Source organism: Chionomys nivalis, chromosome 6 (assembly GCF_950005125.1).
Source record: "Chionomys nivalis chromosome 6, mChiNiv1.1, whole genome shotgun sequence".
Lineage (NCBI taxonomy): Eukaryota > Metazoa > Chordata > Mammalia > Rodentia > Cricetidae > Chionomys > Chionomys nivalis.
Genome location: NC_080091.1, coordinates 67,144,775 through 67,167,799, shown reverse-complemented (window position 1 = coordinate 67,167,799; position 23,025 = coordinate 67,144,775). Strand labels below are relative to the sequence as shown.

Sequence of the window (23,025 nt, the reverse complement as noted above, 5' to 3'; positions counted from 1 at the left end):
TATGTCTTGTGTGAGTGAGTGCAGGTGGAAGCCAGAAGAGGGCACTGAATCCCCTGGAGCTGGATGAGCCACACAACCAACCAGTTGTGCTGGGAACTGAACTTATGTCCTTCGGAAGAAAATAGCACTTTTTTTTTCTTTGTGTTGCCCTGGCTGTCTTGGAACTCACTCTGTAGACCAGGCTGGCCTTGAACTTGCAGAGATCCACCTACTTCTGCCTCCTTAGTACTGGGATTAAAAATGTACACCACCATGTCCTCTTAACTGTTGAGTCATCTTTCCAGCCCTCACCTATTTATTTAAGGTATACGAGTGTGAGTGTGCGTGTATGTAGGAATGTGCACACTAGTGTAGGTACCCATGGAGGCAGGTGCATTGGATCTTCTTGGAACTAGTATTGGAGACAGCCCTGTGAGGATGCTAAGACCTAAACTAGGGTCCTCTGGAAGAGCAGTACATTCTTAATGGCTCCAAGATAATAGATGATGGCCTGGAACTCGATTAGGTTACGGTGACTGGCCATTTAGTCCCAAGGATCCTCTTGTCTCTTACAGTGTTGGGATTACCATTTTCTCATGACTGCTGGGGCTCTAACTCCGGTCCTCTTGTGCAGGTGGCAAGCACTTTACCTAAACTGTCTTCCCCAGTCTCTACTCTGTTTTCTATGGGAGAAACTTCCCATATCGTAATTAGGACAGGGAGGGGCGCTGTAATTAGGCATCGGGCCATTACTTCATCCATGGACTGCTAGTCTGGTTTTGGTTGCTATAATGTCCTGCCCACAAACTAGGTAAGACTTAAAGAACAGTTTATTGCGCTCACAGTTGTGGGGAGATGAGGAGCCTGTGTCTGGTGATGGCCTCCTTGCTTAAAGAGTGCTGAGTGGTACATGGCAGGAGATGGACGTGTGCATGTGTGTATGTGTATGTTTAGGTGTGCTTGGTCTCTTTCTCTTATGGAGTGTCTAGCATTCACTTAAGATTCTCTGCTCTAGCTGGGCGGTGGTGGTGCACGCTCTTAATCCCAGCACTCGGGAGGCAGAGGCAGGCGGATCTCAGTTCGAGGCCAGCCTGGTCTACAAAGGGAGTTCCAGGACAGGCTCCAAAGCTACAGAGAAACCCTGTCTCGAAAAAAAACCAAAAAAAAAAAAAGATTCTCTGCTCTAAGTCACTATGCAGTGACCCCTATCTTCAAATGCTGCATTTGGGTTAACTTTCCACCCTTTTTATACCTCACAATAGGATGAGAGCTGCTAAAGAATACCCCCAAAATAAAATGTTAATAAACTTCCACCTTAGCTTACCTTGGGGGATAAAAGATGTTTAAAAAATTAATGCGGGTGATCTTCAAAAATAAATAAAGCCTAAGACTCCCTTCCAATATTGCTTTGTGAACTGTCTCAATTATTCCCTCGCCTCCACGCCAGTCCAGAGAGGAAAAAATGGTTTATGTTGGGGCATCGGACCCTGACACTAAAGAAATAACTTTATACCAATTTAAATTCTGGACTGTATGTTTGATCTCCTCCCCCCCAGGCCATTTATGCCAGTGTTCTTCCTGGAGAGTTGATGAGGGGCTACATGACTCAGTTTCCCAGCTTCCCAAGCTGGCTGGGGAAGCATTCATCTACGGGCAAACATGACCGGATTGTTCAGGACCTGGCCTTGCACATGAGTCTTAGGTAAGCGGGATTAGCGCCATCCCTGTCACTCTGCTACCCTGTAGGGATGGTATGCACTTGAAGGTGGCTGGATTTCATTGCTCATCAGCTAAATGATCTGGGTAAGTTCCTTCCGTCTGGCCTGAGTTCTTTTGCTGTTAAAAAAAAAAAAAAAAACAGCCAGATGGCAGATGTGTCATGATTTGAGAACATTCTTAAAGTATGTACATCTTTTAAAAGTCTGCTGTTGTTTGTTGGTGCTGGAAGTGTGTTTGTATTAGTGGAATAACTTTGCTCTTCAGAATAGGTAATATGGAACCAGAAGTACTCATAAAGAAACGATAGTTTTAACCTGTTTTACTAGAAAGCTGGCCTAGTCATCTGGGATAGGGAACACAGACTGGCACATGACAGGAGCAGCCACTCTGGTGATGGAAGTAAACATACTTGGAAAAGTTTAAAGAAGTTCAACAGTGCTTGAGTTTGTCACAGTTTGTAACAGTTGATGCGTTTTTACCATGTGAAGGATCTGCTGATAACCATGAAGCCTGCTGAAGAGTCCTATTTCCATTTCTGGGCCTGCCCTGGTCACTGGGAAAGCTGGGGCAGTTCCTGTCCTGTGATGTCCCAGTTCTAAGTTCTCTCTTCCTAGCTCATGGCAGGAGTCTCTTATTCCACCCTTAGTTTCCTTTGCTGCTCTAACACAGAGTGACTAAAACAACACTAACTTACTGGGTTCTCAGGGTGGGCACGGTGCCATTTCCAGGTCCTTATAAAATGGAGGCTGCTGTGTCAGAGTCAGGGAGATTTGAAAGTGCTGTTCTGTGGCATGGGACATGGAGGAGCCACCAGACTCTTTTGGGTTTGCTAGGATCACCAATGTCACTTCCACACCCAGCCGAGGTCTCCCAGCTTAAAGCCACCTGGATACGGTACTGCCAGGCTGGACGCAGTTGTAAAAATGTGGAATGGAGGCATTTGCTCAGTGTTTTACTTTTAAGGCAATGCCAGTATTTCGGAAAGAAAAAAGTCAGTTTCTTATTTTTTTATTTTTATTTTTTGGTTTTTCTGAGAGAAGGTCTCTGTATAGCCCTGGCTGGGTTGGAACTCACTCTGTAGACCAGGCTGGCTTTGAACTCACAGAGATCCGCCTGCCTCTGCCTCTGGAGTACTCGTGTCACCACACCAGCCCAGAAAAGTTAATTCTTGATAACACTCTAGTTCTCAGCAGCCCAAAGCCGGTTTCCCTGCTTGCCCTGGATCATAGACCACTTTCCAGCTTTTCAGGCAGTCTCTGCAAAACCCTGCCCTTATGGGAAAGTTCCAAGTATAGACATGAGGAGGTGCAAAGGAGGCCTTCATGTACAATCTCTATTACAGTCAGACCAAAAAGTGTTGTCCCCTCACTCCTACAGGAGTGGCACTAAGTGTAGGCTCTCTCACTGCTGTTTCCTGTTGCCTTTGGTATTTTGGGGCTGGGAACGATGCATCGATATGGCTATGGTAAGGCTAAGCACAGAGACACAATTGTTGGGGTGTTGAGTAATATGGTAGAACCGTATTTGCTTTCCAGTCAGAGCAAAGGAGAAAACTGCCTTTGAGCACAGTGGGGGAGTGCTAGATGTCCCAGCACCCCTGTTAAACGGCGGGAGTTCTGCTGAACATTATTATTATTAGACTTGGATCAGCAGTTTAGAGTGGATACATAGAAATACATAACCAATTTATAAATTCTGGTTTATTGGTTAAGTTACAGTGCTTATTGAAATTAAAAATCGTGTGTGTGTGTGTAGAGAGAGACACACACACAGAAAGAGGGATATTTTCACTATGTAACCTTGTCTGGTCTGGAGCTTTCTATGTAGACCAGCATAGCCCTGAACTACCAGAGAGATCTCCCTGCCTCTTCTTCCAGAGCACTGTGATCAAAGGTCTGCAACACCATATCTGGCTAAAACCTTTTTGTATTTCAGCCCATTGACTCATATGAATGTCTTATTTTACTGACTCATTTTGAACGCAGTATTCTGTAGTGGTTAAAGAGTGGTTACTGGTTGGTTGGTTATGTGTGCACATCTGCATGCGAGAGTGCCTGTGGCGATCAGAGGATAGAGTTGGTTCTCTCTCCACTTGTTGGTCCTGGGCTCCAACTCAGGCTTGTATGGCATCTGACCGCCCTAAGAGTTGTTTTCCTAAGGACAAAATACTGTTCATTAAAAGGACCTATGAAATAATTTACATGCTGTAAAATAATTACTCTGGTTGACTGGTAGTGATGATCTAATGTGGGGGGTTGGTAATGGGGTGCTATTGACATGATTTAAAAAATAAAGATGTGTGTCCTTCTGTCCTGTGTTTCAGAACTTACTCCAGCAAAAGAACGGTGAACGTGGATTACCTGTCCCACATCAGAGATGCACTTGTGCGACCCTTGACCTCACAAGGGGTAGAAGGAGTTCAGCATGTTGTCACACTTATGGACACATATTATTTAATGAGAGAAGACTTTGAGAATATCATGGAAGTTAGCAGCTGGGGTGGCAAGCCCAGTCCCTTTTCCAAGCTGGATCCTAAGGTAAGATGTACCGCCCACTGTCCATGGTTACTGGTAATGACCTTGCTGTCCTAGCAGTGCTTAAGGGGATTATAGTTGCTTTAGACAATTGTTCCTCCCTGAACGCTTGCTGCCTTTCTGGCCTGTGCTTTCCAGAGACAGTGTTTTAGGATAGTGGTCAGAGGATTTGATGAATTGCAGGATTCGATGCTACAGTTTGTGTTTTTATCTTGACCTCAAGGGGAATAATAAGAGAACAGGTGTAAAGTGCAAAAACAATATGTTCTTGATAGGCGGGGGTGAGCTTAGGGGCAAACTTGAGGTGGTGATGTAGAGTATATTTACAGCCTGAGGATTTTTATCAAGTTTTTCTCTAACTTTTCCCTTCTCTTTCTTTTGTTTCTTCTTTTCCCTCCCTTTTCCTCCTCCCCTCCCTGCTCCCTTCTCCTCTCCTTCCCCAGACTGGTTTTCTTTTCCCAGAACTAGAGATTGAACCTAGAACGTTCTATGTACCATACATGTACTCTTACTGCTGGGGTCTCTCTCCAGCTCCTTTTGAACTTTTTGAGACGTGGTCTCATTAAGTTGCCCAGACTGACCTTCACTGTGTTTTATATAGTCTAGGCAGCCCTTTCCTTTGTCTCCTCAAGTTGCTGGGATCACAAGCATGTGCTACTGCCATGTGTGCCGGTTTCCATGGTTTGTAGTCAAGACCAACTTGAATCTTATAGTGAGCTCTTTTTGACTTATTTATTGATCACAGATTAACCACTGATTCTTCTTTTGTTTTGTTTTTTGAGGCATGGTTTCTCTGTATAGCCCTTGTCTAGGAACTTGCTCTGAAGACCAGGTTGATCTCAAACTCAGAGATCTTCCTGCCTCTGTCTCCAGAGTGCTAGAATTAAAGATGTGTGCTACTATACCCGTCTTAACTACTTAATTTTTTTTTTTGAGCTGTGGGTTCAAAATTCTCAGATAAATAATATAAAAAATGCTATGCGCTGGGGGACATAGCTGAGTGATGGTGGAGTCGCCGAGTGTGCACAAGGCTTACTCTTTATCTCTAGTAGCACACAGCTCTAGAGGAGAATGAATGCACTTCCGGTTCTATTATGTATGTAACTATTTTGCAAATAGTTTAAAGGGATTTTCTGGGCTTCTCAAAGCTTCAGCTTAACTGATGTTAACGCATTGCCCAGCACTCAGGGTAACCGCTTTCCTCTGTTCTTTAGGTGAAAGCAGCCTTCACAAGAGCTTATAATAAGGAGGTCCACCTGACCCCATATTCGCTTCAGGCAGTAAAGACATCGAGACTCAGCACAGGCCCAGCACTGGATTCTGAGTACCATGACGAGTCACAGGAAGATGACAGTCAGTCTGATGAGAAGGAGCAGGATGCCATAGAGACTGATGCCATGATCAAGGTAGTGTGTTCAGCTATGGCAGGAGCACCTCAAAGATGACCTTTGCTCCTGTGTGATATGGGAATAATAAGGCCGGTTCTGCATGTAGCAGGGTAAGCTGAAAGTGCAAGTATGTCTTGCTCATTGTAACCGAAGATGATGGGATAGGTTTCATTTATACACACACACACATACACATATTTATCATTATTTTCTAAATATCTGTCTATCATCTATTTTTTCCGAGACAGGGTTTCTCTGTGTAGCCCTGACTCTCCTGAACTCGCTTTGTAGACCAGGCTGGCCCTGAATTCAGATCCACCTGCCTTGCTTCTGCCACCCACAGCTCCCCAAGTGTGTGTGCTACCATGCCTGGCAGTTTCATTTTTATAAAGTGAACTTCTTATAGTAGTGTAGGAGCCAAATAGCAAGAAAGTAGGCAATCATAGTGATGGTCATGTATGTGTACTAAAGAACACACGTATGCATGTGTTGATGGTCATGTATGTGTACTAAAGAACACACGTATGCATGTGTTGATGGTCATGCATGTGTACTAAAGAACACACGTATGCATGTATATGGTTTTCTAAACGTCTTTTTCTGTTTCTGTCTTCCTTCGTTTTTGAGACAGGGTCTTTCACTGAACCTGGAGCTTGCTGCTCTGGCTAGGTGCCTAGCCAGTGAGTCCTAGGATCTACGTGTGCGTGTTTCCCCTCTCCCTAGCACTGAGCTTAGAGAAGTGTGCTACCTGCCATACCTTGCTTTTATGTGTGTGTTGATCTGAGCTTAGGTCTTCAAGCTTGTGCAGCAAGTATTTCTCCGGTATGCGCTTTCATACCACAGTGCATTTTTATAGCACGAACAGAAAAATGTTTTAAACAAACTGTTGTTCACTTCGGTTATTCGTGTTGCCTACACCATTGAATTGCCTGTAAAGTCTCTCAGAGCAGAAGTTGACACTTTGTCTTTTGCTAGTAAAGACCTGAATGTGGCATGGAGTCAGCTTACTGTTCGCAGCTGCCAAGCCACCGGGCTGCAGCCTTCTCTCCTTTCACCTGTGCGCGGCTTTCTTCTCCTGCGTCACACGTCTAGGAATAGAGTCCTTTGTTTGGATTGGTTTCCCTCTTCTCTCCCTGCTTAGAGTGTGCTTAGATCTTCTGTGTTATTAAAAGGGAAGTTTGTCATGTAGACATTGCCATATCTGTAAGCCACCTCTTGAGTATTCTGGCTTTCCTATGAACACTGTGTTCTGAATCCAGGAAACTGCCTTACACGGGGCACACCTTAGTTCTAGATCTGAGTAGGTCTAGATGTTTTCTCTGTAAGGAGCTGGCTTGTTGCTTCTCGGGCAGCAGTAGATATCTGTGACCTTGCTTTTCTAATTAAGTTGTAGATAAAGACTTTGCTGTCATTTTATATATACTCATCAACATATTAACTGTTTTGTGTGTCTCTCCAACAGAAAAAGACAGGATCTTCAAAGTCTTCAAAACCAGACAAAGATAAGGAGTCCAAAAGAGGAAAAGGAAGAAGTTGGAAGAAATGAAACCATTGTTCAGTACCAATAGCTATGTTTCACTTACCTGCTCAACTCCCGCTGGAAAGCCGTGCCCTTTACCAGAGTAGCCATGTCCAGCACAGTGGGGTGGCCTGGTGGTCCCATCATAGAGGACGGTACAGCTAGGCGGGCTAGCTAGCCAGCTCTCATGCTCCTCTTATAGAGGGGGACAGGACGCTTCAGCCTGCACCGTCCTTGGCAACCCAAGTAGAGTGCTGGGATTCAGAGTGACTGTGTGGAATCAAAACTAGGAGCACACAGGCTTCGGAGTCAGATTTTAGTTAAGTCTGGGCGCAGAGGAACTGAGGCATCTTTTGTAGCCTAACAGTTTGTCCTCATGGCTGTTAAAGGACCAGGGCTGATTTCTTTAAAAACTCGATAGTTCTTATTTTATGGTGAAATTCTGTAAATAAACCTTAATTAATACAAAGCAGCCACCACCTGGAGCTGAGTATTCTTGGTTCATTGTCAAGCTGGCAAAGTAGGCATCAGGAATCAAGTGTCCATGGACTGCATGGATATTCTTAAGATTGTCATCTTGTACAGAAAAATATTATGTTAGTATATTACTTTCCTTATTAATTTGATTAGATTAAAATATTTGGCATAACCCTGTGAATCAAATCACAGCATCCCTCTGCACTAACCACGTTGCTGCTGTAGGTAGTCGCTGAGAGGCCTCTCGGGTATGCAGACACTGGACTGCCACACATTCCTGTCCTCCTGCAGTCAGCCTTCAGGGTGAGGCCAGTAGTCGAGGATGGGTCAGCTTCACAGGTTCATTCTGACTGGGAGATGCTGTCCTGTGAGGGCTCGTATCCCTACTGGAATTTCAGGCTAGATCTAGAACTGTGCTTGTTGAAGGACCCTAGGGCCATGGATGTAACCTGGCCTTTGGGTGTTTAACTTTTTAAATCAGTTAAGTGCTCAGAGGTCTATGCTGCCTCTATGCCAGAAAGAATATGAGGACCATGCTCTGCCTTTGAGGACTCATGGCCTTGTTGGGAGAGGAGACAAGTCCTGGAGACATTGCAGGTATATTAACCAGGGTAAAAGGTATGTTTCCCGGAGATCGGTTCAGTATGGAAATAAACACTGCATTTAAGCCTGAGCCTCTGCGTCCTGCCCTCTCTTCTCTGTTGAAACTTAGCTGCTGCAGCAATAGTTTCCTCACCCAGGGGGGCACTCGTGCGCATTCTTCCATTTCTGTTCCTTTGGACATGCAAACCATGCCTCTCTCAGTTGGATATACATTCCAGGAAAGGCCCAGCATTCTGCTTGCTTTCAGAACAAAAAATGGTCTTTGCTTATTTAATATAGTTATAATTTAAATTATGAATGTTGTGGACAAGCTATAAAAATAATTTTTTTTAGAGTTAGAGACTGTATGTTGTTTAATACAGGACGATAGCAATGGTGGTCTATTGGATTCCTCTTTGAAGCCCTCCTAAGCACGCCGTAAAGGGTGCAGATTAAAGAAGGTAGGTGTGAATGCCTTGGTATTTGTGTGGACCTAAATGTCTGTGATGGGATCGAATCTCCTTGTAGCTCCTGAAGTGGCCTGTGGTGCCCCACGCTGCTCAGGTTCTCGGCACATTCTGTGTAGAGTACCAAGTCATGGCCATTGATGCTGTGTCTCAGACAAGTCCCTCTAGTTCCTTTTGAGAGATTTCGGCAGAACTGCAATAGCATTATCTGTTGACTTCTTAGAGTTAGAATGACTTGTCCACACTAGGATGGGTATCCCCCTGAATTTTTAGGATGGGTGTCCTCACAAGGGAAAGCTGAGGCCTGTAAATCCCAGAATACACAGATGCCAGGTGACCTCAGTGGTGTGGGGAGGTATCAAGAAGCTTGGTACTGGTGACTGTCTCATTATGTTGTGCTGCTTAGTGAAGTCACAGCCTCTGATGAGCCCCAAGAAGACAGATAAAGCCGGAGGTGTGAAGGTGGGATGCTCGGATGCCAGAGAAGCTATTGATGATGCTCAGTTGCTGGCTGTTGTACGTGAATCACCTGGTTCGGGCGACTCACATGTCTGCTGGCTGTTGAGACTGGTGACACTGGCTACGCACAGGTCATGCTGAAGGTGTGGGTAAGCACAGACTTCCTACGAGTGCCGTGTGCTCTGGGAACATAACAAATAATGTTTCCAGGGGAAACCAGATGATTTAATTTTGCAGTAGGAATCCATAGCGTGCACCGGAATGGACAGACAGACACTAGTTTTATGCATTTTGTACAGATGAATTGTCTTTGGTGTTTTGGTTTAAGGGACAGACTCTATAAGGGCTCCAAACCACCTCCTCCATCACTTTCTCTATATCCAAATCCAGGAAAATATTACAAATATCTAGTCAACAGTTTAATTTTAAAGAAGATACTTAAAAAAGTCATTAGAAAACTGGATATTTACAGTATACTACTAATGGTACAGAGCACACACCGTGTGGGACTTTGAGGAGGACACACACAGAGTTCAGCAAGCAGCAGGTCGTGTCACTGTATCCAGGGGGACCACTCTTCAAGTCTGCCGGGGTAGACACTGCCTCCTGAGGGAGCTGCCGTCTACTCAGGAGCTATCTAAGAAAGGGAACAAATAGATGCCTTTAGGGAGGTCTCAATGCTGTCCTGCTCATAAGAAAGCTGGACTTCCTACTCATTTCTGGAGCCTGGAGCATCAGTCCTGCAGACGTCCAGTCCTATGGACCTACAGTATTGAGCTGCACGGCACACTGTGGAGACACTGCTGTCAAGCAGGAGGAGCAGTAATAAAGCCTCCTTACTGCCAGGGATGTGAACATGGCAGGCTGTAGAACACATGTTTTCTTCTGAAATTGGACAAAGGTTCCTTTTCTGAAGGAAGCCGGGGAGCAATAGCTTCAGTCCTTACTGTAAGAGGAGACGCCACAGCAGTGCGTCATCCTGACTCACTGAAGACATAGCTTCAAGGAGCTCTGAGAGCACAGTTCAGGCTTCTGTAATCTACCACCTATCTTGATGCAAAGACAGTATCGGGAGAGAGCCTGGAACTTTATTAACAAGGCTCCACTTTTAGAAGTGGTAGAGACACACAGATGCAGGTGTAAATTTGAGACAAAATGTAATAACTGCTCAAAGGTATAAGCAACCAGCAGCACAGCTGGAGGATGTCATCTTTCCAAAGAATCTGCTGGGTTAGATTCAGGGCCCTGTATCTGCACTTGAGGGTCAAGTCCTTGAGCCAAGGGATGGCTAGAAACCATGTTGTGATGAGGTGAGTTTATCCCCTGAATAAAAGTTGATTTTATTTTATCAATATAACCCACTAAATGGAATAAAGGGAGAAACCTTTGTCATCACATGATTCATTGACAAAATTCAACATTCAGAAAACTAAGAAACTAATTAGAGATCTTTCTTAAAAGAAATCCTAATAAAGTGAGGGATGGTGTTGCAAGCCTTTAATCCCATGTGAACAAAAATCCTTGTCACCAGAATGAGGTAGAAGGACTACCTGCAACTTTGTGTGGCCAAAGCGAGACTTAGGAAAAAAAAACCCTGGGATTTCAACATCTCTGGAAGTCAAACTTTGTACTGCAAATAGTCAACTAAAAAGCTCCCATTTAAAGAAAGCTGGCTTTAAAGCTCTAGCTTTAAGGGGCTATTAAAAAGAAGCTCAGTTTGGTAAATCAGTCTAGTTAGAATTCATGATGCTTGGCTAAATTATTTAGCCACTTGGGAAGCCATATTACTATCACTTTAACATTTAAATAAGTCTGTTAAGACAGTTGAGCCATTGCCAGCATGAAGGATTAAGCTGTGGACCCTGGGCTTTGCGGCCCAGGAGGAGAGTGTGCAGTAGGGCCTTACCTGGGCCTGCGGCTCACTGTTCCGTCTCTGTCCGTAGGTACTGCGTGCAGTCTGAAATCTTTTTCAGTTGACTAGAGTTTAATCTTTCTGAACACATGGGACATGTGCTTTCACTGTTTAGTAAGCTGTTTGGGAGGAGATAAATGCAGAGTTAAGTTATTTGTCTATCTTTGGGTTAAGCTCATGGAAAAATCAGCCACTTCTGCCTACACCTCTTAATGCCTCCGCCCACTGAGGCAGGATAAGGACTTGTGTCAGGGAAGATCCCTTGGGGGAGAATGCTCTCAGAGGTCACAAGGTTCGTCCAAGAACACAGAGGAGCCCTCAAAGGGAAGGAGTGGAAGAATCCAGAAAAGGCCTGTTTCTGGACTCATTTATGTGACGGGAAAGGGCACACTTACATCTTGAATTCAGAGTACAGCGCAGGGAAGCCGCAGTGTGGGCACATCGTCCAGTCGTCTTTCAGCATGTGCCGGCCCTGGAAACGTTAAGAGTGATCCATCCTCTCCGAAACACGGCTCTGACTTAGGACACTATTGCTACTTCAGCTGTCTAGAAGGATGCGGCCGAAGGGCTGCAGCTGGGCTCCACTTAGACTCGTGCTTACAGAGGAACTAGACCGCCTCTTATTCCAGTATGTGAATTTATCTTCTTTCAAATTATAGCTTATGGTAGTCATAGGATGAACAAATTTGACATTTTAGTTTTCTGATAAGTAGGTCTTTTTTTGGGGGGGGGTGCTCTCACCAGTGCAGCTGACCTGAGGACAAACAAAGCACAGGCAAGCCTACAAGAAGCAGACTGCACTGTGTCACGAAGCCACTAGGTGGCAGAAAAAGCATGTGAGAGCACACCTCAGCCTGCTGAGCTGCTGCCTAACTCCTGGATTCCTGTGCGCTCACCTCAGCTGCCTCAGCTGCCTGCAACTTCATGCTAAACGTTTTCTGAAAGATGAGTCAAAGGTGAAGAAACACTGGCGTATCAAATATTCAACTGGAAAGGGACATTATGATTACAAAGACACTTACTGTTGCAATGCAGTAGGGAATGTTGTTTTTGCAGCCGGGACAAAGCAGCTCACATTCTGGGAGAAGAAACTGACAGAACGGACATGGGGTGGTGACCTCTTCTGTCTCGGACGTGTCTGGTCTCCTGGAGAAAGCATCACGTGTCATTTACAAACACCACTTGATTCCCTGCACCGCGGTGAGCAGAGAAAGGCGTTATCTGGAAAGAACTTATTTGCGAGCTCAGAGACTTCCCAGCTCCTGGGAGGATGGAGCAGACTTGGCCTGGCCAGGTCCAGCTGGCATTCACGAGCACCGCACTGGTGGCACTGTCTCCTCATTGTGGTACATCAGTGGCCACTGTGGGATTTCCCCTCTGTGTAATTCAAGACCACCCAGCTGTTTTAACAGACATTTCCTGGCCAGTGGGCTGTCCTAACTTTGTAGTTCAAAGGACTAGGTCTTAAAGCTTATTCTGCTTTAAAAGTTAAGCCACTGGTGACTAGCAGCTGCCGTTTTGGAGCACATAGCTACAGGCCGCTCCTGCTGTGTGGGGAAGAGAACAAGTCTCTCCAGGGTCGGCACTGGGCCATCCGTCCATCTTGCGGTCATGTTACCCTATACACTGGAAGGTTCCCTGGGTCAGACTGACTTGGTTGAAGCCACTTAGGTTGACCAGCCTCAAAGCTCTGCCATGGGGCATTTCCTGTCAGGATTAGCATTTGTGCTGGCAGGTTTATGTCAGTCAACTTGACACAAACTAGAGTCACTGGAGCGGAGTGAACCCCAATTGAGAAAATGCTTTCATAAGATCGGGCTGTAGACAAACATGTACGGTATTTTCTTAATTAGTGACTGATGGGTGGGGCCGCCTCTGGGCGTCCTGAGTCCTGTAAGGAAGCAGGCTGAGCAAGCCATAGGGAGCAAGCCAGTAAGCAGCGTGCCTCCTTGGCCTCTGGCTGCCGCCTCCAGGTTCCTGCCCTGTTTGAGTTCCTGACTATATTGATCATTTACGGAAGTATAAGCCCAACAAGCCCTCTCTCCCTTGCTTTTTGGTCATGATGTTTGATCATAGCAATAGTAACCCTCACTAGGACAGCACTCGTCTGCTTGCCATTACCATTACTTGTCTGGCTGCGTCAAGGGTCCCCTAATTATACTGTCACTTCCCTGATTAAGTAGTACAGAGATACAACTGATTTTTCCTTTTGTAGATTCCCAGTGGTGTTCTACTTCTGTCTAGGAGATAGTGTCCCCACAATGGGCTGTGTACTGAAGGTGTGCCCCACTGCCAATAGTGTTCAGAGAGGCCCTTTGGGAAGTGTTGATCATGTAGGCTCTGAATGACTGGGGATTTGGAACTGCGGAAAGAAGTAATTTGTGGGGCACGGGCAGGGAGCATATCTTTGAAGAATGTCATGCCCTGGCCCCTTGTCTGTCCCTCTCTCTGCTTACTGATTGTGTTCCACGAGGAGACACATTCTGCCACATGTTCCCCACTTCCCCACAGCCATGCAGGGTCTGTGGAACAGGGACAGCAGTCTTCTAGGAAAGCAAGCCTCCCCCTGCTCTCTGAAGCCAGGCCTGCCTTCATCACAGTGCTTGCATCTGGAGGCTCTGCTGGCAGTGCTCTGTGCCAATGTGGAGTTTCCACGCTGAGAATGTCTATGCTTTTGTTCCTCTCTACGGCAGACAATGCTGTCTATGTAAAAGCCATTTTCCTCTTGCCAAAACAGCATTGTTCATACTTGACAGAATGCTTCACAGGGCGGCTCTCTGTGGCCATGTTCGAAATCAGAGTGAAGTAGCCCTGGACATAAAGGCAAAGACCCATGGACTCCTTAATTCTCTCTTCCTGCCTTGAATGGAGATGTAATGTGTAGATGTGGCAGCTGTCTCGCAACCTTGAGGGAAGAGGAGCCCCGTATGCTCTGGGTGGCCCTGGGAAAATGGCATCAGTACACAGTGGCACCATCCCTGGTTGATGATGCCTTGTGTATGGTTCCCATAAGTTCTAACTTCAGACATCAGTGGGGCTCCTGTCGCTTTTATCCCCTATTATTAGTTACCCCTCTAGTGACAAAATGCCTAGCAGGAGTCAGCTGAGGGGAGGCAGCAGTTACTTCGGCTCCTAGTTCACAGGGCCTATCATGGAGGAGTGGGCGGCGGCTGGAGCGCAGAGAGGGATGCTCAGCACACCCACTCTTCCTTTTATCTGGCTTGGGGTCCAGCCTGCATTCAGGGCGGGAATGCACCCTGTACACATACCCAAAGGTGTGTCTCCTAGGTGACGCTAAATTCAGGTTGACAGTAAATGTCAGCTATGACCTCTGCCCCTACCCCTACCCACTTTATCTACGGAGCCTATGTATATTAGAAGTCCCATCTGAAAAGTACCCCAAAGATGTGTTTGGACAGTAGAAATGGGTGCTCTGCCCACCTGACCATCGCTTCAATTTTCTTTTTGTACTTGGCATCAATTTTGTTGCGGTATTCAGGCCTCATCAGCATAGCCGCAAAGCTAAAAGCAGAGTTCTTCAGGCCCGCCCTGTGACACTCAATCACAGTCGATGTCAGGATAGGCACGATGTCTGCAGGACACGCAGGGAGCAGAAAGGAGACAGCTGAGTGCACTGTTAGTCTGGGCCACATAAGCCACATCTCAAAAACAAACCCAAAGAGGACAGGGTGGTGAGTCTGGCCCTCTGACTTTTGTACGGCCCAGGAACTGGTTGAAAGAAATAACAGTAATATTTTGTGTGACGTGTTAAAGCCATATGAGGTTCAGATTTCTGTGTCCAGAAGTTAAAGCCCCATCAGAGCTCAGCCCCAGTCACACCACGGGGTGACTGACAAGTGACAGACCAAGTGGCTTAAGATGTCTAACATCTGGCTCTCTACAGCAAGTTTGCTGACACCTGTCACACTGTGTGAAGAAGGCAGTTCATTTAAGAATGTTCTAAAAACAGGTCTGGGAGAAAAAGGACCTTTCCTGGAAGCCAGGCTTGAAAGTAGCAGATGACAGTGTTACACAATGTGATCTTGGGCACATGTCACTTCCCTTTGACCTGCCAGGCAGGATGGTCCCGTGTGACAAACTGCCAGTGAGAACCCTGGGTGGAATCTGACGTGCTCCTGGCACACACGCTGCAGACCTGGCGATGGTATGACTCGGGTTCCGTGTCGTGCATGCGCAGAGGGGACTCTCAAAAGTGTGTGTCCGCACTTGGTTTCCCGGTCATCTTGCTCTCCGCCGCCCTTTTCCCTTTGTTGTAATAGACCTTAGTGTCTGCACTACTGTGGGCTGAGCCTTGCAGGGTTTCTGGGACCCCAGCCTGCCACTTTCTGGATTGCTGTGGAGATAAATGACCTGACAACACAGGGAGCTCTGAGCACGCCTGGTTGGGGAGTGCACGCCTCAGCGCTGAGCCCCAAGTGTGCGCAGAGCTCCCTTAGGACAGGACTTACGGGACGGGAACTTGCTGATGTTGTTGGCCACTCGAATGAGCATGCGTGCCCCCTTCATATGATCTCCGCTCTTAACATGAATCTGAAATAAATGACGTTCATTCTTGCAGCCTTATATTAGCTCCAATCTGTGCTTTCTTTCCCCAAACAATTCATTGCCTGTGGCCCAGACATGATTGAGCTGAGATTCCCAAGCCTTGCCACCAGACTTTGCTGTTCTACTTTCTCTTCAACAGCTGGCACCAGACTCCATGGCTATGTCCTCCTTCAGCAGCTGGTTCCTGTACCCTGGCTATGTCCTTCAACAGCTGGTTCCCGTACCCTGGCTATGTCCTATAACAGCTGGCATCTGGCACCATAGCAATGCTCAGTATTGTATTCTGCCTTGGGACCCAAAGTAAATCCCTGGTCCATCTTTTACCAGTCTCTGTGGGCTAACAAGTTGTCTAAGTTGTAGTGAAAGCTGAGCACTAAGTGAGCCGAGGTCTAGGAGGAAGAGAGGAGCTGTGAACGAAGTGAGTTCAGCCTGCGGTGGGAAGGGACTGAAGTCCGGCAAATCTGGATGGGGTCTGGGAAGCAAGGGGGGCTGAAGGCAGGACGAAGCTGCAGTAGGCAGAGGCCCAGCCCCAAAGCCATAAGGATACTGTGACAAAATTAAGCATCAGTTTCTTCAGTCTTGACATAATTCGATGTTTTTTGGTCTTTTTTGTTTTGTTTTTCAACTTAGGGTTTCTCTGTGTAGTCCTGACTGTCCTGGAAATGACTCTGTAGACCAGACTGGCCTCAAACTCAAGAGATCTGCTCACCTTTGCCTCCTGAGTGCTGGGACTAAAGGTGTGCACCGCCACTGCCCACCCTGTTTTGTTTTGAGACAGGGTGTCTATGTAACTTTGGTTGTCCTAGAACTCACTATGTCCTGGGATTCAAAGAGTTCCACCTTCCTGGGCCTCCCAAGTGCTATGATTCAAAGTGCAACCCACTGTGGCCCTCTCAAAGGTTAAGCAGTTTTGATAGCCACAGTCACAAATTTTAGGAAGTGCTTGCTGCTTTGTGAGAAACTGGCACAAAGGGGAAGACACGAGGGTGCTCCACCATGGAGGGGGTGCAAGGTTGGCTCAGCGTGGAGAGGTGGCCAGGGGAGCTGGGGGCCAGCTCTGCTTGCTCAGCTCCATTTCCCATCTCCTTTTTTGAACTTTTCTCCGTTTTGCTGGCTATGCACTTATTCCTGAGCCACTGAACTTATCTCTCATGTCTGAAGCTGGGGATAAACCCTCTGCCTCTCCAGCCTTTGGTCCCCTGGATGTCCCCCAAGGGAAGTACACTCCCAGGGCTGAATGTTGGGGGTCTAAATGCCTGCTCTTTATAATAAGTGTTTCAGGCCTGTGAGTCTACCGTGGCTACTCAAGTCTAACAATTAAACTATATAAAGTTAAAAGTTCACTCTGCCTGCTGTGCCTGCTTGCTCCCTGCCAAGTGCTTCCACAGCCACATGAGGCCACCATAGCATAGGTCAGCACAAACACTAACAGTCTCGCCACTAGAAAGTTCTGTGGAGCTGATAGTTAGGATTCAAATCCTTTTAACTTTGTGAGGGGCCATCAAGGTTGAATAAGCTCCCTGTACTGGACAGACAACTAACTTAGAGACTCGGATAGCACTGACATTTTGGGAAAATTTGTTAATTGAAGCCTGTTTGCATCTTTACAAAGACCTAAGTGTATAATATACATATGGAGGGGTGGAGAGAGGGCTCAGTGACTTGATTTAGTTCCCAGTACCAGTGGGGTGGACCATAACTCCTGCCCCAGTGGGATCTGATGCTGGTGATTTCTGTGGGCACTACACTTGTGCACTCACACACATTAAAAATAATAAAAATCTTAAAACAGAAGCCAGGCATGGAGGTGCATGCTATAATCCTGGCACTGGTAACAGGAGGCAGAGACAGGAAGATTGCCACAATTCAGAACCAGTCTGTTTTACGTGGTAAGTTCCAGCCAGCCAAGAAGAACAGCATGACTCTGTTTTAAAACAATAACAGAACAAGCAAACAAAGCCCAGTATACTGGGATGGGATACAGCTCAGAGGTATAGTGTTTGTCTATTATGTGTAAGGCCCTGGGCTCAATCTCAATCTATACATACATAAAAAATAGAAAAACAAAAGCAACCAAACAGAAAGGCTCACATCACAACTAGAAATAGGCCAGCCTATGTAGGGAGATCCTGAGTTAAAAACAAAAACCAAACCTGGAGAAACACACACGGCAAAGTCTGCACCCATCTCTTTCCTCCCCTGAATGGGCTTTAGTATTCTGAACCCTGCCTCACATGATTCCCCAGGAGGAAGCCACCGCTGTCTCCAGGCTCCTTTTATGATCTATTGTACCTGCTTACTTCTTGCCCTTTGGTGTACAATGGCCCCATACTGGAGTTGGCCTGTGCGGCTTTGCTACTTGAGAATATAGAGATGCAGGGAATGGTTCTAAAGTCGGAGCGCCGGAAGGAAGCCCCACTGCATGAGCAGGCCTCCTGGCCGTTTAGATCCCACACCACTCCGCCCAGCCTCACCTTCACGAGTATGTAACTGTGCAGGATCATGAGGTTGGTGGCCATCTCAGAGGGGATTTTGATCTTCTGTGACTTCAGTTCTGCGTACATACTGAAGAGAACATCATGCGCATTCCGGTAGTTCCCTTGGAAAAGGAGCAGAAGGTGTTATTACAGAAGACCTGAGACCCTCACCTCACAAGTCGGGCTGTTAGTCATGCTACTAACCGCCTTCAACCATATGGCAGTGCAACAGCCTTTTCTGCCTTTGTTGATGGTAATAACAGCCAGTGAGTCATTCTAGGGAAAACGGTGGTGCCTTAGAGGTCACCCCCACAGTGCACCGAGTTCAAATCCTTCAAGTTCAGCCTCCTCCTCAGGCCCATGGTTAGAGTCCCCACACTATTCTGTGGCCCTGAACCAATCAGTCTTCCTTTCAGGGTTTCTAAAACCTCAAGTTTCACCCTCAAGCCCAACACCCTGAGGCTGCAAAACCCACAGCTCACTGGCATGATATCTAGTATGTGTGAGGTGCTATCCCCAGTACCACCAAACAAGACCCCTCCCAAATGCAGTGAGATCAAATGAAAATTCCTTAGCAGAGGCTCAAAGCCCTGTTGGAGCTAGCCTGTCACCTTCCCAGCCCTTGGTCTTGCCCAGAGCACTGTTCTCGTCTCTTTCTCCTTCACCCCAATCTCCTTCCATCATCCTCACCCCATCCTCCATCTCCCCAGTGCAGACCCTTCCTGTACCCTTAGGGGTCCTGATCCTTCCATCATCCTCATCTCCACCCTCCATCTCCCCAGTGCAGAACCTTCCTGTATCTTTAGGGGACCCTGGTCCTTTCTGATCATATTTTTCTTTCTAGTCTAGCACTTGTAATCTTGAATAGCAACTCTGAATTCAATTTCTTTCTCTTCCTTCTAATCTAATCCCTGATCCCCAAGGGCAGAACTGTGGCCCAGTTCTCAGTAGCCCCTGAGCTCCCAGGATATGGTTACAAAAAGAAGAAACTGCCCAGCAAGAGAAGGCCTCAGCATAGCTACCCACATCCCTTCAGGCAGGGAATGATTTTTCCTTCTCTGAATCCAAGAAGAAAAAAAAAATCTGATCCTTTGGGGTCAGAGCAAGCCTAGGCTAGAAGTTAGCTACTCTTTCCTGGGCTTTATCCCATTACCTGTTTGGGTAGAAAGGAAAGATGAGGGACCTGGTGCTGGAGAAGCAGCTTGGCGGTAAAGCACTGTCCCTGCATGGGCAGGGCCCTGGCTTGGTCCCAGGACCACAGAAGCCAGTTGGTGTTAGGTACGTACCTGCAGACTGCTCTTCTCTGGCGATGATGATGGCGGTCCGGGCGGCTTCGCGGTATTGCTTCAGCGCCATGTACAAGCGGAACAGGTACTTGGCGTCCTGGGGGAGAAGGACTTTAACTGTGCCTTTCAGTCCACACCCTGGGGGAGAAGGACTTTAACTGTGCCTTTCAGTCCACACTCGGCTCCCAGTAACAGGAGCGACGTTTTTAAAAGCCAGTTTGCTCATCTTAGCGTGCTGAACTAAGTGGTTAGGAAACAGCTAAACCTTCGGTGTCCTCATGCTGTGGACAGTATGGTGAAAGGAGAGGGGCAGGGTGAGCCTGGGACAGTGTCACCGGATGCAGTCTACCCTGCCCCACACAGCCTCTCCTGGGTGGGAAGGGCATCTTAACACTGATGCAAGTCTTCTCTGTAATTCCCCTTAGTCATTCCCACCCAAGTCCAAACGGGGGCTGGTTTCCAGGTTATTAAAATTAGCGGACATAATGGTAGGGATGTGAGACAGTAAACAAGGGACCGTGTCTTTTGGCAAGTCACCGGAGTCCCTCTGGGTCTCAGTGGCTTTATCTATATGATAAGGGTGATAGCCTACTGGGAGGGGGCTAATGTCTCCCCACTCTAGTGGCCAGAGTCTGTCATAGCAGATGGCTCTGAACATGGAGGCAAAGGGGCACAAAGGGCTCCGGACACTTCCTAAGGTATCACATCTGTCCTCACCAGGACAGCGCAGACAGATGTCTATAGTAACCCGCAGGGGCCATGGATTCTGACATATGCTCTTAGCCACTGACCTTATCATGATTTATACTTACGTTTAGATTATTTCTAAAATTAAAAATATGACTAAAACACTCCAATTTTTAGGGCCCATTGTTAAGTCAACAGTTTCAATGATTGCTTTCTCAGTGCCTAGAATAAACGAATCTGTGACGGTTTAGAAAAACTGTGGGTGGGGTGATGGCTACATCAGGGGGTGCGGCTATTGCACAGGTTCCTGGTCAGTTCTAAAGGGCACATTCATGGCATCCTCTAGAGTGTGGGGATGGCTGCTTCCAGGGTGACACTTCTGCAGGTCTGCAAAGTCATGACAGGTAAAAAAGAGGACCAGACGGGGCCAGGCTGGGGCGTGAACACCCAGCAGTGAAGAGCCTCCTGTACCTTTGGCATGCCGTCACTCTCCCCCATCAGATGGTCTATCAGTTGATTGGTCAGCAGTTCGTCTTTGGCCTGGCCCACCTGGTTCACAAGAGAGAAACCTCATAAATTCTGCATCTTAAACTTAGCAGGGATAGGATATGAGGGCCGGTAGAAAAGGAAACCACTTTCTGCTAAGGAAATGGAAAGGGGCACCTAAGCTCATCCATGTAAATGACCTAAAATACGATTTAGCCTGGAGTCTTTAGCAGTGGTTTGTAGTCTTCTGCAGTAAAATCTCATCCTTAGAAGCTGTAGTTTGTCTTAGCTGCTTGTATCAAAATATGAGCTTTTCTTCTGTATACAGAGAATGTACTTCTTGGAGGTTTATAAAAACATTAAGGGGCTGGAGAGATGGCTCAGCAGTTAAGAGCATTTGCTGTTCTTCCAGAGGACCATAGTTGAATTCCCAGCACCCATATCAAATAGCTTATAACTGTCTTATAATTCTAGCTTCAGGGGATCCAACATTTTCTGACTATTGGTTCCTTCCCCCATATACACATAAATAAATCACACACACACACACCCCAGGGGCTGGAGGGATGGCTCAGTGGTCAAGAACACTGGCTGCCAGGTTCTGTTCCCAGCACCCACGTGACAGCTCACAGGCACCTGGAACTCCAGTCTCAGAGGATCAAATGCTCTCTCCTGGCTCTACAGGCACTTCACAGATGTGGGACATAGACACACATGCAGGCAAAACATGCATACACGTAAAATAAAAAATAAATCTTAAACCACCCAGGATCACCAATACTGCCACCAAAACCTCTCTTAAGATTGGCGACTACTATCCTTTTCAAACAGCTCTATATTTTGAGCATATGTGCTGGGTCTTACGCAGGCTGAGCATCCTAATCTGAGAATCTGAACTCAAACTTTGGTGTGTGTGTGTGTGTGTGTGTGTGTGTGTGTAGTGCATCCTGTGGGCAGAGGCCAATGGAAGATGTCGGGTTTCTTCTTCTATTGGTCTCACCTTATGTTTTTGAGACAGGGGCTCTCACTGAGCCCAAAGCTGCCGTTTCAGCCAGGCTGGCTGCCTGGCAAGCTCCTGGCATCTACCTGTCTTACCCTCACCTCCAGTGCAGGCACTACGGGTGCATATGACTATGCTTGGCATTTATGTGGGTGCTGAGGATCTGAACTCGGGTCCTTGGCCTTCACAGCAAGGGCTCTTACCCACGGAGCCACCTCCTCCCTGAACCTTGAGAAAAGAAACTTTTCAAGCGTCAGCATGATGCCCAGCGAGTTTCCAATTTGGGAACACTTCGGCTTCAGAATGCGGGAACTTCCTGGCAAGCTCTAACACTCGGTGTGAGGGCTACACAGGCGTGGGTTTATGGGAGATGCCTAGGCCACCTGTGCACACTCCAGGACAGGGAGCGCTGTAGCAACATTTGCTATGATGGGCAAGTTTTACCCAAAGGGCGACCCACAGGATCTTCTTTTGCTAATTCTGACAGTGTATTCTAATGTGAAGAAGAGATCTTGTTTGCTTGAAAATAACTCAGGAAAGAGGTTAGGGTGTGAATAAAGGCGTGTGCTGACAGCTGTCCCAGTCAGATGATGGCTACGGGAGTTTGCTGTACGGCCTGGTGAGGTTTTGCATATATTTGGAAGTTTCTGTTTGAGACAGGGTTTCTCTGTGTAGACTTGGCCATTCTGGAATTCACTTTGTAGATCAGGCTAGCCTTAAACTCAGAGATCCACCTACCCCTGCCTCCCAAGTGCTGAGATTAAAGGCATGCATTACCACTACCAGGTTCTGTTTGGCTTTAAAACAGGGGTCTCATGTAGCCCAGGCTGGCCTCTAACTCACTATGTAGCAGAGGATAATCCTGAGTCTTCTATCTGCATCTTCTGGGATTATAGGCATGAACCACCAAGCGATGCTGGGGATTGACCCCAGGCTTCCTGAGTACACTCTACCAACGGAGCTACATTCCTGGCTCCGGGAAAGGTCATCAGAAATTAAAACCAACACCAAATAAACTATTAGCATCCTTCAAAGTTTCAGTTCAGCGTTTACTTACAGTTTCAATCGCCATTTCTATTGCTACATTATCTTCTGAGCTTGGGCATTTCAGGAAGTGCTTTAGTGCCTAAAATGAGAGATGGGAGCAGTTAGAATTCACGAGGCACGTGTGCTGGGCAGTTAGCTCTAACACAGACTAAATGGAGGTGTGTCTTGATCTCAACCAGGGGCCTGCACAGCTCCGCGTCTCTGCCTTCATTCTTTAGTGACAGTGTCTCACTGTGTGGCACTGGCTGGCCTGGAACTCATTATGCAGACTAGGCTGTGGACCATGTAACTGGAAGCAGGGAAACCTGGCTCCAGGTTAGGTTAATGGTACTTTGAATAAATGGGGCGGGGAGAGGGTTTAGGGAGCCTGTGTATGTATGTGTGGAGGAGGGGATTTCTAAGATGGCTCTGAAGGGTGAGGTGGGGGCTCACCGGGAGGT

At 47.0% G+C, this 23,025-nt stretch overlaps 2 protein-coding genes across 6 annotated transcripts in view; one reads left to right on the top strand and one right to left on the bottom strand.

Annotated features, from left to right (window-relative positions):
- Positions 1–7,624, top strand: part of Rfc1 (replication factor C subunit 1) — a 67,888-nt gene extending 60,264 nt beyond the window's left edge. For all 3 annotated transcript variants that reach the window (XM_057771022.1, XM_057771023.1, XM_057771021.1), the window contains exons 22-25: positions 1,536–1,681; positions 4,022–4,235; positions 5,447–5,638; positions 7,083–7,624. In XM_057771022.1, the coding sequence (XP_057627005.1) occupies positions 1,536–1,681; positions 4,022–4,235; positions 5,447–5,638; positions 7,083–7,166 (636 nt within the window). In that variant the 3' untranslated portion in view covers positions 7,167–7,624. The remainder of the gene's footprint in view (positions 1–1,535; positions 1,682–4,021; positions 4,236–5,446; positions 5,639–7,082) is intronic.
- A 943-nt stretch (positions 7,625–8,567) lies between these two features.
- The window catches only part of Wdr19 (WD repeat domain 19), a 64,313-nt gene continuing 49,855 nt past the window's right edge, over positions 8,568–23,025 (bottom strand). The window contains exons 28-37 of one of the 3 annotated variants that reach the window (XM_057771019.1): positions 22,596–22,664; positions 20,524–20,601; positions 19,366–19,462; positions 18,077–18,201; positions 15,506–15,587; positions 14,478–14,628; positions 12,059–12,182; positions 11,432–11,508; positions 11,031–11,155; positions 8,568–9,757 (exon numbers count right to left, since the gene is read on the bottom strand). In XM_057771019.1, coding sequence (XP_057627002.1) covers positions 11,044–11,155; positions 11,432–11,508; positions 12,059–12,182; positions 14,478–14,628; positions 15,506–15,587; positions 18,077–18,201; positions 19,366–19,462; positions 20,524–20,601; positions 22,596–22,664 — 915 coding nt within the window. In that variant the 3' untranslated portion in view covers positions 8,568–9,757; positions 11,031–11,043. Of the gene's footprint in view, positions 9,762–11,030; positions 11,156–11,431; positions 11,509–12,058; positions 12,183–14,477; positions 14,629–15,505; positions 15,588–18,076; positions 18,202–19,365; positions 19,504–20,523; positions 20,602–22,595; positions 22,665–23,025 lie in introns of those variants that run through there. The other 2 variants (XM_057771018.1, XM_057771020.1) reach the window with 2 other exon arrangements.